This window comes from Helianthus annuus, chromosome 16 (genome assembly GCF_002127325.2).
Source record: "Helianthus annuus cultivar XRQ/B chromosome 16, HanXRQr2.0-SUNRISE, whole genome shotgun sequence".
Taxonomy (NCBI): Eukaryota; Viridiplantae; Streptophyta; class Magnoliopsida; order Asterales; family Asteraceae; genus Helianthus; species Helianthus annuus.
The window spans coordinates 169,025,410-169,042,927 of record NC_035448.2 but is presented as its reverse complement, the minus strand read 5'-3'; the positions used below and the strand labels follow the sequence as shown (position 1 = coordinate 169,042,927).

Below are 17,518 nucleotides of genomic sequence, written 5' to 3'. Positions count from 1 at the left end.
ATGGTCGGATCTGATATTACTGGGTATACACAAAGGTTTCACGACCTGTCTCGTGTGATTCCTTATTTGGTTACACCAGAATACAAGCGTATTGAACGCTATATTTGGGGACTTGCTCCTGAGATCCGAAGCCATGTTACTGCAGCAGAACCCACGACTATCACGCAGGCGGTAACTTTAGCTGTGAGCCTTAATGAAGACGCGATCAGGATGAAGAAATATAATGTGAAAGGAGATGAGAAGAAAGATTCACATGTCGAGTCTTCCACGGGTGGAAAAAGGAGTTACTCAAATTTCAAGAAGGGAACTCGTAGGAACAACAACTACAACAATAACACCAACCCCAACAACAATACCAACAACAATACCAACAACAACAACTACAACCGCAATAACCACAACAATAATAACAACAACCGCAATCACAACAACCCCAACCATTATAACATAAAACAAGAGAATACTCAGGCAAGGGATGCAAAGGCGTTTATAGCCACCAATGATACTGGCCCGAAAAAGTACTCAGGTACTATGCCGAAGTGTGAGCGATGCACGTATCATCACGTGGGTAATTGTAGGAAATGTGACAAGTGTGGAAAGCTTGGCCACCGTACCGAGTCATGCTGGGGATCAGGAAATAGATCAGGAACGGAGAATAGAAATAACAATAGGAATGGAAATGGGCGTGAGCAAGGATGTTTTGGATGCGGAAGCAAAGATCACTTCAAAAGGGATTGCCCTAAAGAAAACCAAGCCCGTGGTCGATCATTTGTGATTGGAGCTAAGGATGCGCGCCAAGACCCTAATGTGGTCACTGGTACGTTCCTCCTTAACAATCATTTTGCATCCATATTATTTGATACTGGTGCCGATTTTAGCTTTATCTCTGTAGAATTTAAAAATACTCTGGGACTAAAATCTAGTAAGTTAGATGTCCCATATTCTATAGAATTGGCTAACGGTAAACTAGTAGAGTCGGGGGAAGTTGTTAAGGAGTGTTCCTTACAACTTGGAGAACAAAAATTCACTATCAATCTCTTACCTGTTGAGTTGGGTAGTTTCGATGTAGTGGTTGGCATGGATTGGCTATCCAATAATCGAGCCGAAGTTGTTTGCCATGAAAAGATCATTCGCATACCACTATTGAACGAAGAGACACTTGTGATACATGGAGAGAAGCGAGACACCCCATTACGGATCATTAATAGCATGAAAGCCCAGAAGTGCTTACGGAAAGGGTGTATTGCTTTTCTAGCACATGTTGTTGACAAGAAGACTGATGGGCCAAAGTTGACAGATATTCCTATAGTGAAAGAATTTCCGGAAGTCTTCCCTGAAGACTTACCAGGACTACCCCCTTATCGACAAGTCGAATTTCATATCGATTTGGTACCAGGAGCCGGACCCGTAGCTAAATCTCCATATCGTTTAGCACCTTCTGAAATGCAAGAGTTATCCACACAACTTCAAGAGTTGTTGGATAAAGGATTCATTAGACCGAGCTACTCGCCTTGGGGAGCTCCAGTCTTGTTTGTAAAGAAGAAGGACGGAACTTTCAGGATGTGCATCGATTATCGCGAGTTGAATAAACTTACCATCAAGAATCGGTATCCATTACCGAGGATTGATGATCTATTCGATCAACTACAAGGGTCGAGCTTATACTCAAAGATAGACTTACGATCGGGGTATCATCAATTACGGATTCAAGAGGAAAGCATACCAAAAACGGCTTTTCGGACTCGTTACGGTCCTTACGAGTTTCTCGTTATGCCATTCGGCTTAACGAATGCACCAGCGGTCTTCATGGATCTAATGAATCGCGTGTGCAAGCCGTATCTTGACAAATTCGTTATAGTGTTTATTGACGATATCTTGATATATTCTCGATCGACTGAGGAACATGAACAACATTTGAGAACAATTTTGGAGTTGCTAAAGACGGAGAAACTATACGCGAAATTTTCCAAATGCGAATTTTGGATTCGCGAAGTACAATTTCTGGGGCATGTAGTGAACGAGAAAGGCATTCAAGTAGATCCGTCGAAGATAGAAGCAATTAAGAATTGGGAAGCGCCCAAGACTCCTACCGAAGTGTGACAATTTTTGGGCTTAGCAGGATATTATCGGAGATTTATTGAGAATTTTTCAAAGATTGCTCAACCGCTAACTTATCTTACACAGAAAGACAAGAAATTCGATTGGGGAGAGAAACAAGAAGCAGCATTTCAACTTCTTAAAGACAAGTTGTGCATTGCACCAATCTTATCATTACCCGATGGAACCGATGATTTTGTTGTATACTGTGATGCTTCGCATCAAGGTTTGGGTTGCGTACTCATGCAACGTGAAAAAGTTATCGCGTACGCGTCTCGCCAACTAAAAGTTCACGAAAAGAACTATACCACTCACGACCTTGAATTAGGCGCAGTGGTATTTGCTTTGAAAATATGGCGACATTATCTATATGGTACTCAATGTACTATTTTCACAGATCATAAAAGTCTACAACACATATTCAACCAAAAAGAATTAAATATGCGTCAACGACGTTGGGTTGAATTGTTAAACGATTATGATTGTGAAATTAAGTATCATCCGGGCAAGGCGAATGTGGTAGCTGACGCCTTGAGCCGCAAGGAGCGAGTTAAAACGCTAAGAGTCCGAGCATTTGAAATGACAATTCACACAGATCTTATCACTCGGATTCATAATGCACAACAAGAAGCGCTCAAGGAAGAGCATATTCAAGCTGAAACACTTCGAGGCATGGAAAAGCAATTAGTGCCAAAAGAAGATGGAACTTTATACCTTATGGGTCGAATTTGGGTTCCACTCTTTGGAGGCCTTCGAGATGTTATTTTTGAGGAAGCACATAGGTCTAAATACTCGATTCATCCTGGATCGGATAAAATGTACCAAGATTTGAAAGAGTACTATTGGTGGCCTAAACTCAAAGGTGATATCGCGACTTATGTTGGAAAATGCTTAACCTGCGCGAAGATCAAGGCTGAATATCAGAAACCCTCGGGCTTGTTACAACAACCTGAGATTCCTGTTTGGAAATGGGAACAAATATCGATGGACTTCATTACAAAGTTACCCAGGACCTCAAAAGGTCATGACATGATATGGGTAATCATCGATAGATTAACAAAGTCCGCACACTTCTTGCCAATTCGGGAGAAGGATAGTACTGAGAAACTAGCGGAAATCTATGTCAGAGAAATAGTGGCTCGTCATGGGGTACCTATTTCAATCATTTCGGACCGAGATGGTCGTTTTGTTTCTAGAATTTGGAATTCATTTCAACAGGCCTTTGGATCACAATTAAATCTAAGTACGGCCTTTCATCCTCAAACTGACGGCCAGAGCGAACGGACAATCCAAACACTCGAAGATATGCTTCGTGCGTGTGTTATGGACTTAGGCGGCAATTGGGATACTCATCTACCTTTAGTTGAGTTTTCCTACAATAACAGCTACCATACTAGTATACAAGCTGCACCGTTTGAAGCTCTTTATGGTCGAAAGTGTCGCTCTCCGCTATGTTGGGCGGAAACAGGCGATAGTCAGTTAATTGGTCCGGAACTAGTCCAAGAGACTACGGACAAAATTTTCCAGATCCGAGACCGTATCAAGGCGGCTCGCGATCGACAAAAGAGCTACGCAAACAAAAAGCGAAAACAATTATCTTTCGAGGTCGGAGACAAAGTCTTGTTGAAAGTCTCGCCTTGGAAAGGCGTAGCGAGGTTCGGTAGGCGTGGAAAGCTAAACCCACGTTACATTGGACCATTTGAAATCTTAGAAAAGATTGGCACTGTTGCCTACAAGTTGAAGTTACCGGAGGAACTTAGCAGTGTGCACCACACGTTTCATGTGTCGAATCTTAGAAAGAGTCCAACACAAGATACCGTTATCATCCCTGCGGATGAAATTCACATTGACAACAAACTTCAATTCACCGAAGAACCTGTTGAGGTCACGGACTGGAAGGTTCAGAAAACACGAAGAAGTCGTATCAAGTTAGTAAAAGTTCGTTGGAACTCTCGTCACGGACCCGAGTATACTTGGGAACGTGAAGATCAAATGAAAGAAAAGTGTCCTCACCTGTTTCCAAAGACTCCTACAAAGAATAAGAAACCTCGAATTTCGGGACGAAATTCTCAATAACAGGGGGAGAATGTGACAATTGCCACTTTCTGGTAAATTATTTACATTTAAAGCAATGAATTACATTATACAAATACGTGATTAGAATATCTGAAATGCATAATTTCATAATATACATCTTAGAATAATTATGGAATATTCATTTAGGATGCACATGATTCATTTTTAGTGGTTACATTTGAAACAATGTAAATAGTGCATCGAAACAACTAGAATAGTGCCTAGTAAACTTGTGTGCTGACAAAAACTCAGGATCCGCCAAACTAGTGTGACGAAATATTTTTTTTTTTTACTCAGACGAAAGTCCAATATCAATTATACGATAAACCCTACTTGGAAATACAAGGGTTTGGTCTAATATATTACCAATGTCCGATAGCACAAAAAACTGCCAAAAAGCACCAAAAATGACCATTTTAATATTTTTCCGCAAAATTCAGCATTTGTATTTTTACTACAAAGTGCAAAATGGGTTGTTTAAACTCAAATTCCATATGAAAATACATAAGGAACATCATATAAAAATATAACCAAATGTTTCTCTACAACTTTCATAAGCAAACCTTTCGACTATCTTCTTGCGGAACGAGCGACAAAAGACTATCCGAACTACAAATTGACATATGTAGTGAACTAGTGAATATTATTTTTGGGTCTTTTAAGGCCTATTTATAGTCATTCAATGTTATGAAACCTCTTGAAACATTAAATCCCTAAAACATCTAAACATTTAAACATTTCATCACAATTATGAACCATTAATTTTACTAACCCATTTTTACAATAAAAGACCCCCCCCCCCCCTCATGTGAACCGTGAACTAGTGGGCACCCCCCTCTCTCTTTTTTTTTTATTATTTTATTTTTAGTTAATGATACTTATCTAAATAATAAGTGGAAGGTGTGGTGGCATGAAATTAACATAAGTGTAAAGAGTTAGTAATGTGGTGTCCTTGTTATAACACTTCTCATAAATCACTAACACAATTACAACTCCTTTTCACCTTTACTTTCACACACTTAACAAACTCTCTCTTCATCTTCATCATTTCATCAAGAACACCATAGAAAACCCACTTCATCTTCTTCATGTTTCTTATGATCAACATGGATTTTCATGGAACCTAAGAAGATCTAAAGCATTTGCAAGCTAAATCAAGTCTTTTCATCCATCCAAGAGTCTTCTAACAACAAGATCTTCATCTTCTTTGTTTCTTAACATCCTCTAGATCATCCCTAGCCTAGAGCTAGAAGTAAGCTTCTAACTTTATTTTTCATACTTATTTATGTTATGATTATTATTATAACTAGTAATAACAAAGTAATCATAAATAATAATATGAAGATACAAAGAAGCAAAAATTACAAATCATGATGTATATGTTTGTTTATGTGGTGATTAAGATTGTTATTTGCATATTTGATCTTGTTGAGATGATTAAGACATGTATAACTTGTTAGATGAAGTTCTAAAAATATGATCTAACAAGTATACATGAATATGTTAAAGTTTTTTTTTTTAGATAATGGATGATCAAAATTTATGGTGTAATTAAAGTATCTAAGGTTTTAATTAAAAACAAGACTTTTTACAAGATAATATACAACATGAGATTTTTATAAAAGTTGTTAAAACTAGAAGTAAACTTGGTTTTTGAACTAGTTAAAATATGTTATGATCATGTTCAAAACCCTACATGATTTTGAGATCATCTTGATAAGATTATGTTATAAATCTTGTTATAAAGTTTATGTATCTTGTTTATAAAAGTTATGAGTAAATTGTGATGTTGATTTGAAAAGAAAAAGATATGTTTATTAAACATGGCAAAGTGATTAAAACAAAGGTTATATGGCAAAATTTTCTTAAAAACTATATGATATAAAAACTATCATTTTTAGTTCAATCTTTCCAAGATTTACAAAGATATAAAAGAAAGCTTTTTTATAAAAAGAAAAGATTAGATAATTATATATTTTGAGAAAATATATACTTGTTCATTTTAACAAGTTATGTGATATGTAGTAATTTGTGTATTAGTTATATATATCAAAGATAAGAACTTGATTAAAATGGTGATAACAAACTCAAAAAGACTTTAGAATTCAAGTCTTACCAAATTTCATATAAATACGCCTTAAAGACATATTACGGACATTACGAACAATCGGACATAAATTATGGACAAAACGGACGACAGATGAACTTATGGACATATTACCAACCCGAGGACTTAATACGACATCTAGACGATCTTTCGACACGGACACAAAATTTGCGTTACTGTTAACAAACTTTGAACATTTTGAAAACTTATAAAAGGTATTATGTTTTTATTATCTAAAAAGTATAACTAGAAAATTTTTATAAAATTAGTTTTATAAAAATGAAAGACTTATCTTTTGGGTAAATATTTATATAAAATGGGCTTATATTTTTTTTTTATAAATTATATTGGGCTTAAACTAAATACTTGGGTTAAGCTCAATAGCAAATAACTCATGGGCCAAGCCCAATACCAAACTTATGGGCCCAAAAGCCCAACACTATTTAAAGCCCAACAATATTTAAACCCAACACTATTTAGGCCCAATAACATAACTTGTAATGAAATACAAGTATACGATTAATTACTACTAAACACGAATTCAAGGGAACTAGATCCGACTATATGACATACCAGATACACGATTACTTACATATATGTATTTGGAAAAATATGTATATAACGGTTAAACAATAAAGACATACAAGTCTTACACATAATTAAGACATAAGACTTGTACTCAAGTTATTTACAAAGACCGAAGTGTCTAACAAAATATAACAATGATTGTAGGTCGCAATACTGTTCAGGACTACCGTACGTGAAATCATATTTACTTCTACTCACTGAAGCGATATTGTGAGTTCATGTCCCCTTTTCATTTTAAATGTTTTTCAAGCTTTACAACTATCGGGGAAAATACATGTACAATAAGTATGATAAGTCAAGGAATGAAACACTTTAGATCATGTGAGAAATTAGGGCCATAACTAAAGCACCATTAATCCAGTTTGGACCAAGGAACAAAGGGTTAGATCTAATGGGTTTTGGCGAGCCCCACTCATGGCCATTCTTTTGCCTAGGAGTGCATTTGTTGCCCTACGACATGGTGTCGATACAATTAAAATCGTCTAGGGTTGGTTTGCTTCCTATTTCGTCACACATATTAATGTCCTTGCAAAACATTAATGATCACGATTTCATTGACGCTTTTCATACTATATTTGATTCAAATACAAATACATTTTTCATTTTTCGGGTGTATCATACACAACTAAACTGCATGAACTCGCTCAACCTTTGTTGATTTTTCTACTTAAACATGTATTTCAGGGAATTAGTGGCCTTGTCAGGGATTCTAATTCAGGAAACAAGTATCAAGACTTCGTGCCATCTTTTGAAGGGTTTATCTATTATATTGCCGCTTTGCGGTGATATAGTGGACAAAGCCTTAGTGTTTAAAATTTCGTTTTGAATGTATGAAATAATAACACCTTAGTTTCTTTGAATGGTTTGTAAATTATAAACTTAATGTATGTTGCGCATCTTTTGAACAATTATGGTAATGGCAATGGAGTATGTTTTATTCATTTAGTATGTTTACTTATATCGTTATGCAATGAGAACCAACAGATCACACCTCGCGCTTCCGCTACGAGCAGGGTGTGACATATAGTATCATGGAAGATCTAGACTTGCGCGCTTCCGCTACGAGCAGGGTGTGACATATAGTATCATGGAAGATCTAGACTTGCGTCCCCGTTATTTTTCAGTAAAAGATACAACCATGATACCCAGATGATAAGCAACATAAAGACCGAATATCTCAGAACCTCGGCAATCTATCAAACGAAATTTCGGTACTAAGACCATATGCCAATGAATGGTTCCCACCTGATCTTCAGTCGATTTAAGATTTATATCACCCTGCACACTTTAAAATGATTGTGAGCCTACCGATACATCTTATATAGAGCTGCTTATCGTTTTTCATTTAAGGTTTAAAGAGGTTTGGATAGACCACTGATGTACTATCATTTTCTCTTTTGCTCGCCAGGAAACTCATTTTTGTTTTTCTATTGTTTTTATGTTTTTGAAATTTTTCGATGTTTTTGGATTTTCAGATTTTTGGATTTACTCCCCCTAAAATCAATAAACTAAGACAAATTTAAAACACAAAGGTATTTACAAAAATGATTTTCCGATGTTGGTTTTACTCTTGCTTGACCTTAATGCCGTTTACCAATAATAAAAAGTCAAATCTTGATTTGTCAAATGCTTTGGTAAATAAGTCGGCACGTTGGTCATCGGTGTGGACCTTAACAACATCGATTAGCCTTTTCTCAAAGCAATCACGTATGAAGTGATATTTGATTTCGATGTGTTTGGTCTTTGAGTGCTGCACAGGATTTCTAGTGATATCTAAAGCAGCGGAATTATCAACGTAAATAGGAGTAGTTAGGAATTCAAAACCGTAGTCCCGTAATTGTTGTTGGATCCAAAGAACTTGGGAGCAACAACTTGAGGCAGCAATGTATTCAGCTTCGCATGTTGATGTAGCGACCCATGTCTGCTTCTTGCACTGCCATGTGACTAGGCGATTTCCTAAAAACTGACATCCAGCCATTGTGGATTTGCCGTCGATTTTGCATCCACCAAAATCAGAATCACTGAAAGCAACCAATTCAAAGTTATTATCCCTAGGGTACCACAGACCGGTGTCAGGGTAAGCCTTCAAATAACGAAAAATCCTTTTAACAGCTGCAAGATGTGAGGCCTTCGGGTTAACTTGATATCTGGCAAGCAGGCACGTTGGGTACATTATATCTGGCCTTGATGCTGTGAGGTACATAAGAGATCCGATCATTGCGCGATAGTTTGAGGGGCTAACAGCTTCACCCTTCAAGTCTGGAGTAATTCCGTGATTAGTTGGCAATGGGGTACCAATGGGCGTTGCATCAGACATCTGGAACCGGCTCAAGATGTCGCCAACATATTTAGTCTGATGGATGAATATCCCAGACTCAGTTTGTTGCACTTGTAGGCCCAAGAAGAAGGTCATTTCCCCCATAGCACTCATCTCGAATTTATCCTGCATAATGCGCTCGAAATTCCTACACAAGACATCATTAGTAGAACCAAAAATAATATCATCAACGTATACCTGTACCAGAAGAAGATCTCCATCTTGTTCTTTGATGAAAAGAGTACAGTCGATAAGACCTCTACGAAAACCGTTCTCCAGCAGATAGTGTGATAAGGTTGCATACCAAGCTCGCGGTGCTTGATGAAGACCATATAGAGCTTTGTTGAGCAACCAAACCCGATCGGGATGGATAGGATCTTCAAAACCTGGAGGTTGTTCGACATACACCTCTTCTTCAACCACACCATGTAAAAATGCACTTTTCACGTCCATCTGATAAACCTTGAATCCTTTGAAGGACGCATAGGCTAGAAAGATTCGAATTGCTTCGAGACGTGCAACAGGTGCATAGACTTCGTTGTAGTCGATCCCTTCAATCTGACGAAAACCTTGAATGACTAAACGTGCTTTGTTTCGGATAACAACTCCGCGGTCATCCTTTTTGCATTTGAAAACCCAACGGGTACCAATCTTCTTGTATCCAGCAGGTTTCTCTACGAGTTTCCAGACACCCAGCTTCTGGAATTGTTGCAGTTCTTCCTGCATTGCTTCAACCCAAGCGTTATCTTTCAAGGCTTCTTTCCAAGTTCTTGGCTCTTCCTGTGAAACATAACACGCGAAAGACTAATCGTTTTGTTGCCCGGATTCTCGAATAGCTGCATACAAGCCTGCATTGTTGTTGTTTCGCAACATGTTTCTTGTTTGAATGCCACTTTGCACATTTCCAATGATGTTTTGTTGAGGATGGGTATTATGAATCCTTGTTTCAGGATTTTCTCGAACTGGAATATTTATACCCAGGTTGTTAAGATTAAGATCAACAACCAAATCAAGGCCCGGAATTGACGAAGAGGATGATGCAGTAGCCTCAGCTGTTCTATGGGCATCCACTGGAGGAGTACCCTCTGAAGTACCGTGAACTGCTGTTGTTGGAGCTTCTTGATCTGCATCTAGAAATTCATCATCCTCTGAAGATTCGTTCAATTCGTTTGCATCATGAAAATCCTCATTGTTGAGAGTATTATTGTTCACCGAAGAAGATGGTTCTTGATTAACAAGAACTGGACGAACCACCGGTGAAACTGTTGCATTGTCACTCTCGAAAAACATCCTTGCCGCAGCACTTTCTTCAACGGCTTCAACATTGATCGAATTGAAAAAGTCATCGTACTCGAACATCCAAGGCTGACCAGGACATTTGACTGGCAAAGTGTGCCTTTGTACTCTGACCTCAGACCATTCCTCGACCCTTTTAGTCTCTAGATTCCAGACTCGTAAGTTAGGGGTGGCATACCCAAGAAAGTATCCATCAATAGCTTTTGCCCCAAACTTTCCATTAGGATCGATGATTGTGCATGGAGCTCCAAACGGTTCAAGATAAGACAAATCTGGTTTCCGTTTTTGAAGAAGCTCAAAGCAGGTCTTATTGTGCCTTTTGACTGTAAGGACTCGGTTCAATGTATAACATGCAGAGGCCACAGCTTCAGTCCAGAATGGAATGGGCAACTGCGACTCTACTAACATTGTCCTAGCAGTCTCGATCAAAGTGCGGTTCTTACGTTCAGCGACGCCATTCTGTTGAGGAGTATAAGCTGCACTAAACTCATGAAGAATACCCTTTGAAGTGCAAAACTCCGCCATGGCATGATTTTTGAATTCAGTACCATTGTCGCTACGTATCCGCCTAACCTTCAACTTATACAAATTCTCAATCTGAATGATCAAGTTTTTGATAATACCAAAGGTTTCACTCTTGTGTGCCATGAACGCCACCCAAGAAAATCTTGAATAATCATCAGTAATCACGAGGCAGTATTGATCACCCCGAATACTCTTGTGCTTGACAGGACCGAACAAATCCATGTGCAAACGTTCAAGAGGAACTGCCACCGTGTTGATCTTCTTTGTAGGGTGCTTCTTCTTTGTTTGCTTTCCTTTCTGGCACGAAACACAGACGTCTTGAAGATGGAAATTTTTGAGGGGAACACCATTCACCAATTCATTTGAAACCAAATGATTCATTTTGCGTAAGTGAATGTGACCCATTCGTCTGTGCCAAGAGATAGTGTCTTTTTCTGTGGCTTTGGATACGAAACAAGTTGCTTGTGCAGACGTAGTAATAGCTTGGCTCATATCAAGGACGTACAAATCATTTATCCTTGGAGCTGACAAGAGAATCCATTCTTTTGGAATTTTGAAGCCGGGTTTCAGCACATAACATCCATTAGCATCAAAGTGTACTGAGAACTGCTTGTCACAGATTTGAGAAACACTAAGAAGATTGTGATCAAGTTGTTGCACAAAGTTGATCTTGTCAAAGCTGACAATCCCGTTGGATATCATTCCTTCACCCGTGATATATCCACCTTTATCTCCAGCAAAAGCAACATAACCTCCTCTAATAGATTTGACGTCGTAGAGAAGCTTCATGTCGCCTGTCATGTGCCTGGATGCCCCACTATCAACAATCCAATGACTACTGATAGTTCCTCCTGGAACACCCTGCACATGAACTCAAATAAATTAGTTGGAGATGGGGACCCAAGCCATTGTGGTCTTGGGTCTTCCATTTTCATCAATGACAATAACTTCTTGTCTTTGATGGTTGGTGAATTGTGATGGTCCCCTGATTCAATAACCGTTTTTGGTTTCCAGGTCTGTTTTGTTTTACCAGTGTTGTTCTTTAAAATTTTAGCTTCATTGTTGTCTGAAGTTTTTGAACTGTCTGGTTTTACAGAAACAGCTGTTTTGTTAACCACATCGGTTTTAATTGCCTTTTCAACTTTCTTGACCTGTTGGCGTTTCTGTTTCTTTTCCCTTTCTTTTACAAGTAGGGGATCTTGTTTTGAAGAAACAGATCGCTTACGGTCAGTTTGGTCACGGGGAACATCAACTTTTTCTTTTTGCTTATGAAGATATGGACAATTTCTAATTATATGTCCAATTGTTCCACACTCAAAACATGATCTTCGTTCAACAAACCCCGAAGTATCATGTGATCGTTTAGCCGATGATGTTGAACTTTGTGAACCTGAGGTACTAGGTTTTGAACTGTTTTGTTCATTTCTTTTCAGAACTGTAGCCTTCTTGACAAAATCTAAGTTAGATTTATTTTCAAACGTTTCAATTTTGTCCGTTCCCGTCGATTTCACAAAGTTTACATTCTTGTTTTTCTTCTGATTCGGCTTCTTTTGAGTTTGAGCCGGTGATTTTGCTTTTGGCTTGGTGTGATCTTGCTGTTTCTGCACTGCTGGTAATTTCTTGTTGCCAAATTGTTTTCGAATTTCGGCCTTTGGAATAGGAGGACACTGTGTAACTGTAACACGTGGTCCTGTCTTTCCCAAAAACTTACTAGTCGAATTCTCAAAGACTTTACTGATTAAAGATTGATTAACATTCTTAATAGGAAAATCTTTGTCAGAGTAGATTTTATCATCACCAACAAGAGTGTACAACAAACTCACACTCTCCGACTCTTCTGCAGACGAGGACTCAATTGCAACAGTCTTAGCAGGTTTAGCAGGAGGATCACATAGAATATGATTCTCAAGAGGTATGTCCTCATTTTTGACTACCGCATCAGACTTTGCTGAATCAGTATCATCAGATTCATCATCAGAAGAATCAGCATCCTCAATCACAACTGGAGGATCCTGATTCTGTTCAGCAGTTACAAATGTATCTGCTGACACATCTGAATCTGAGGATACTTCTTTCTGGTATCCGAGTCCTGCTGCAAACTCTTTCACATCTAGAGGCACAGATGGTTCAAAGAACACCCTGTCCTCCTCATCTGGCATGGCATCATAATTATGTCTCACTGGTGGTGGACAATTCTTATAGCCTATGCACGTGACGTCCCTTTTCTCCTTTTGCACCTCAATGATGTGATCCAACACATAGCTAGAACTCAAATAACTATCTAACTTGAGTTGGATTGCCTCACTTTCCGTTTTTACACAAGCCATTTCTTTTTGCATTGTCTCAAGACGAGAGATATACAAATTAATGTCAGTTTGTTTTCTGGAAACCATTTTAGTTAACTTGGTTTTATCTTTCTTTAATTTCTCGATTACCGACTTAAATTCCTTTTCATGGTTTTCGTAAAACATGTTGGCTTCTGTGCATTTGGAAAGGTCCACAGTCAATTTCTGATTGTGGATAAAAGTCACATCATACTTTTCTTGCAAAGCTTCGTGCTTACTTTGCAAGTCACTCAAATTCTCATTCAATGTAGTATGTTTGTCTTGCAAGTCAAACAAACTAGCTTGTAAAGCATCATGTTTGTCTTGCAACTCAGACATACTTTTCTCCACATCAGCACATCTAGCACGCAATCTATCACATTCATCACAAGTAATAACAGTGGGTTCATCGACACATACCTGACTTGATGAACCGTCGACATTAGCCATAAAGGCTGAATGGAGAGAAGACGAAGTAAAAGCAGCTTGATCCACCAGAATAGATCTTCTTTGAGTTTCTGCTGCAGCTTCCTCCAAAAGTTCATCAATATCTGCATCTATTGCTGCATTTGATGTCTCACCCACATGATCATCACCAGAATTGGATGATTCTTCATCAACACTCCTGCTGTACCCAGAAGAGTCTTCATCTTCAGACGATTCACCACCACTGGCGGAAGATTCTCCACCACTGGTGTGAACTAACTCCTTCACAACTTGAGCAAAACATGCTGTTCCATCGGGAGCATCACCACCCAACTGGATTGACCAGTCACAACCTTCATCCACCTGAACAGCAAGTGCCCGGTTGGTTTGGTTGTGGACAGGTACCAGTGTACGCTCATTGTTTCTGTTCTGCTGGTTGCCTTGATTTCTGAAGGGGTTTTGGTTCCCGTGCTGTGCTGGCTTTGTGCATTCCCTTTTAAAATGACCCCGTTCACCACAGTTGAAGCACTTCACTGCCTGTTTATCGAACCCATACTTGGTGCCTCTCTTACTCTCCAAGCTGGTTCTGCCAGTACTTTCCATCCAATCCTTTGCCCTTCTCACAGCACTAGCAAAGGCCCACTTGATATCCATCAAGTCCATCTCTTCTTTATCAATCTGCCGATAATCTTCTTGTGTCAGATTAATGTTGCCAATCTGACCTTCTATCAACCCACAGTACGCGCTCACTACAGTGTTAAGCAGCTCCATGTGTTCCTTAGCTACTTCTACACTGACTTTAGAGAAGCTGGAAGTGTCGAGCTGTACTGTACTTGGCTTTGATTGTTGACCAGCAGATGATGTTCCTCCATAACATGCACGTTGTTGTTGAGCAGGAGGAGGAGGAGGTGGTTGTATTGGATTTCCATACATGTCTGTGGTGGGAGGTGGCTTAACAGGAACTTGCACCGGATTGCCATACATATCCGTACTTGTGACAAACGCCGTTTGTAGTGGAGCATGTGGACCGGTTCTTGCAGACGAAGTACTGGAAGTTCCATAATACATTTCTGGATTTTGTGGCAGTGGAACTCTCTTCGCCTTTAATGTTTCCTCCTGATCCTTGTTTTCCAAAAGCTGCACGAAGTCGTTGATATTTGTGGTTCTCAACACTCCGTTATACTTTAGAATTTCCAAGAAACTGCTCCATTGGGGAGGCAAAGCATCAGCAAACTTCTTCACCACTTCTGCTTGAGTTGTTGTTACACCAAAATTATTCAACTCAGTAAGCAAATGATAAAACCGGCTTGTCATGTCTCCCAAAGACTCCTTATCCATGCACGTGAAACAGTCAAATTCTTTCTTGAGCAGATCATGATGCAATTAACGTGTTGCTTCATTCCCTACTCCTCTGGTTTTCAATCCGTCCCACAGCTTCTTAGTTGTCTTGAAACTGACAAACTGATGGTAAATATCCTTGCTTAACGCCTGAGTGAGAATGGCGTATGCTTTCTTTTCCAGATCATACGTTTTCTTTTGATCTTCAGGGAGATCGGCAAACGTAGCAGTATCTGAAGCAGCAACTTCTATAGCTTGATCGAAGTCTGTGGTGAAACGTATCCACAGTTCGGTGTTTTGACCAAGAATGTATGTACGGAATCTGTCAACCCAGCCCGGATATTCATTTAAATGCATCAACTTCGGAGGTCGATTCAAACTTCCTGTTTCGCTTTCGCTCAATAAGATACTTTGGATACTCGGAGTTTGATTCGATACTAATGCCCATTGACTTGAAGATATGGCATTTGCTTGTGATGATGTTGATACCGGAGACTCGGCCCATGACGGTGATAGACTTGTACACGTGTATTTTCCACTATCGGGAGCCGGTGTACCCCACCATGAGGGAGTGGAACCTGAACTTGTATATTTTCCACTGTCTGGAGCCGGATTCCTCCAATTCGGATTCATGATTGACAAGAAAAATAAATTCTATATCAATGTCTCGAAAGATGATGGCCACCCGAAAGATCACACACAGCCGAAGGATCCTGGTTCGAAATATCTGAAAAACAGAAACTTGTTAACAATAAACAGACCACAAACGAAAGATCAACACTTGTTCGAATGATCAACAGTGTTCGAAAGATCACTGTTGACTTTCGAGCAATGGTTTCGAAAGATTCAAAATTTCGAAAGATTCACACTCGAAAGATCCTTATCTTTCGAGATAAATCCTTATCTTTCGAAATAAATCCTTATCTTTCGAACAACTATCTTTCGAATAGATTCCAGAAATGAAAGATAATGCTTAGACTTCGAAAGACTACTCGAAAGATGCTTATCTATCGAGCTGTCTTTGATCGAAAGATGGTTTTTCGAGGTCGAAGGATATCTTTCGAATGCTCACTGACACACTGACACTGATGTGAAAGGTTGGTGAAAAGGTGATGGGTTGGTGAAGGTCAACTTTCGGCAAAAGGTATGGTCAGACTGTACCTTCTTACCAACTCAGAATTTTCAAACAAAAATTACCCAAAATGGAAATCCTTATCCAGAACCAGTCACCGGAATTATGACTGGAGTTTGGCCGGAAATCACCAAAACACTTAAAAACAAGTTTTTAAGTTACCCAACCCGCTTATGAACACTCCCGGTTAGTTTAGAACACGTTTTTCAGTTTAAAAGTGCAGGAAAACCACCAAAACCGGGTGCTAAACCAAGTGTCCAAACACACCAAGAACTTGAACAAACCCGGTTTTAAACAAGGTAAAGAGCCTTAGCTCTGATACCACTTTTAGGTCCCTCTCGGAGGATGACGAACCTAAACCTTGTTATACTAACCCACTAGCGAGTGCGGAATCCAAGCTAGCAAGCAAACCGGGATGAAACAAGCACAAACACAAACACACAAAGATTCACCGATTAACACTACTTGTATTAATGCGAATGAAAGGTTCCGGTTACAAGCACAATGTTCACAAATGTGTTTTGCAAACTCTCAAAGTGTGTGTGTGTGTTTCGGACAGAATGCTCTCAAGTTTCTCTCTATCTCTCGGTGTGCATCTGCTCTCTTCAAGTCTATCTAGAACACACACTGCATGGGTATATATACCCATACACAGCAGGTCTGGTCGAAGGATCATTCAGAATGACCGAAAGATCATCTGTCGATCACAAAGCCCTCGAAGGATCCATATTTACCTCGAAGGATGGTATATCCTTCGAGGTTCAACAGTATCCTTCGTTGGACATCTTTCGAGCTCATCGAAGGATAGACATAATCCTTCGATGCCCCATCTTTCGACTCAGACACTTTACAAACATATTCCTAACTGTTGGTCCAAGTCAAACCAGGAGGACGGTTGACTTGGTCAACTTACAGGACTGACAAGGACATCGTTTACATTGTGACCGAATACAGACAAAGTACAGACACAAGTGCACCAACATACATTATTATCAAACACAGTGGCTTATAGTCGTATGCGGGTGTATATGACTAGAGGGGGCAATCTTGACCCAAAGCCTTCCAAGTGGGTCACTTTGGGTTGTTTTTTAAATTATATGGGTTGGTTTGGGTCATATATTTTCACTCAATGGGTCAAAATGGGTCAATTAAAATTCCATCTCATATATTTTCGGGTCAAAACGGGTCGACAACTTCAAAGAAATGCATCAATATGGGTTGGTGTCTTAAAGAAACGGTCAAGTTTCGGACCGGAACGGGTTCGGTTTGGATTGAGTTTCGGGCGCATGGAG

At 39.3% G+C, this 17,518-nt stretch overlaps 1 protein-coding gene across 1 annotated transcript; it reads left to right on the top strand.

Annotated features, from left to right (window-relative positions):
- LOC118488304 (uncharacterized protein DDB_G0287625-like) lies at positions 1-775 on the top strand. The gene is made up of 2 exons (XM_035985656.1): positions 1-526; positions 579-775. The coding sequence occupies exons 1-2, from the start codon at positions 1-3 to the stop codon at positions 773-775; spliced, it is 723 nt and encodes a 240-aa protein (XP_035841549.1).
- Positions 776-17,518: the final 16,743 nt, after the last annotated feature.

Coding starts and splice junctions, on each gene's coding strand:
- LOC118488304 (XM_035985656.1), top strand. CDS start 1: ATGGTCGGATCTGATATTACTGGGTATACACAAAGGTTTCACGACCTG. Junction 527..578: donor TGGCCCGAAAAAGTACTCAG/GTACTATGCCGA, acceptor GGGTAATTGTAG/GAAATGTGACAAGTGTGGAA.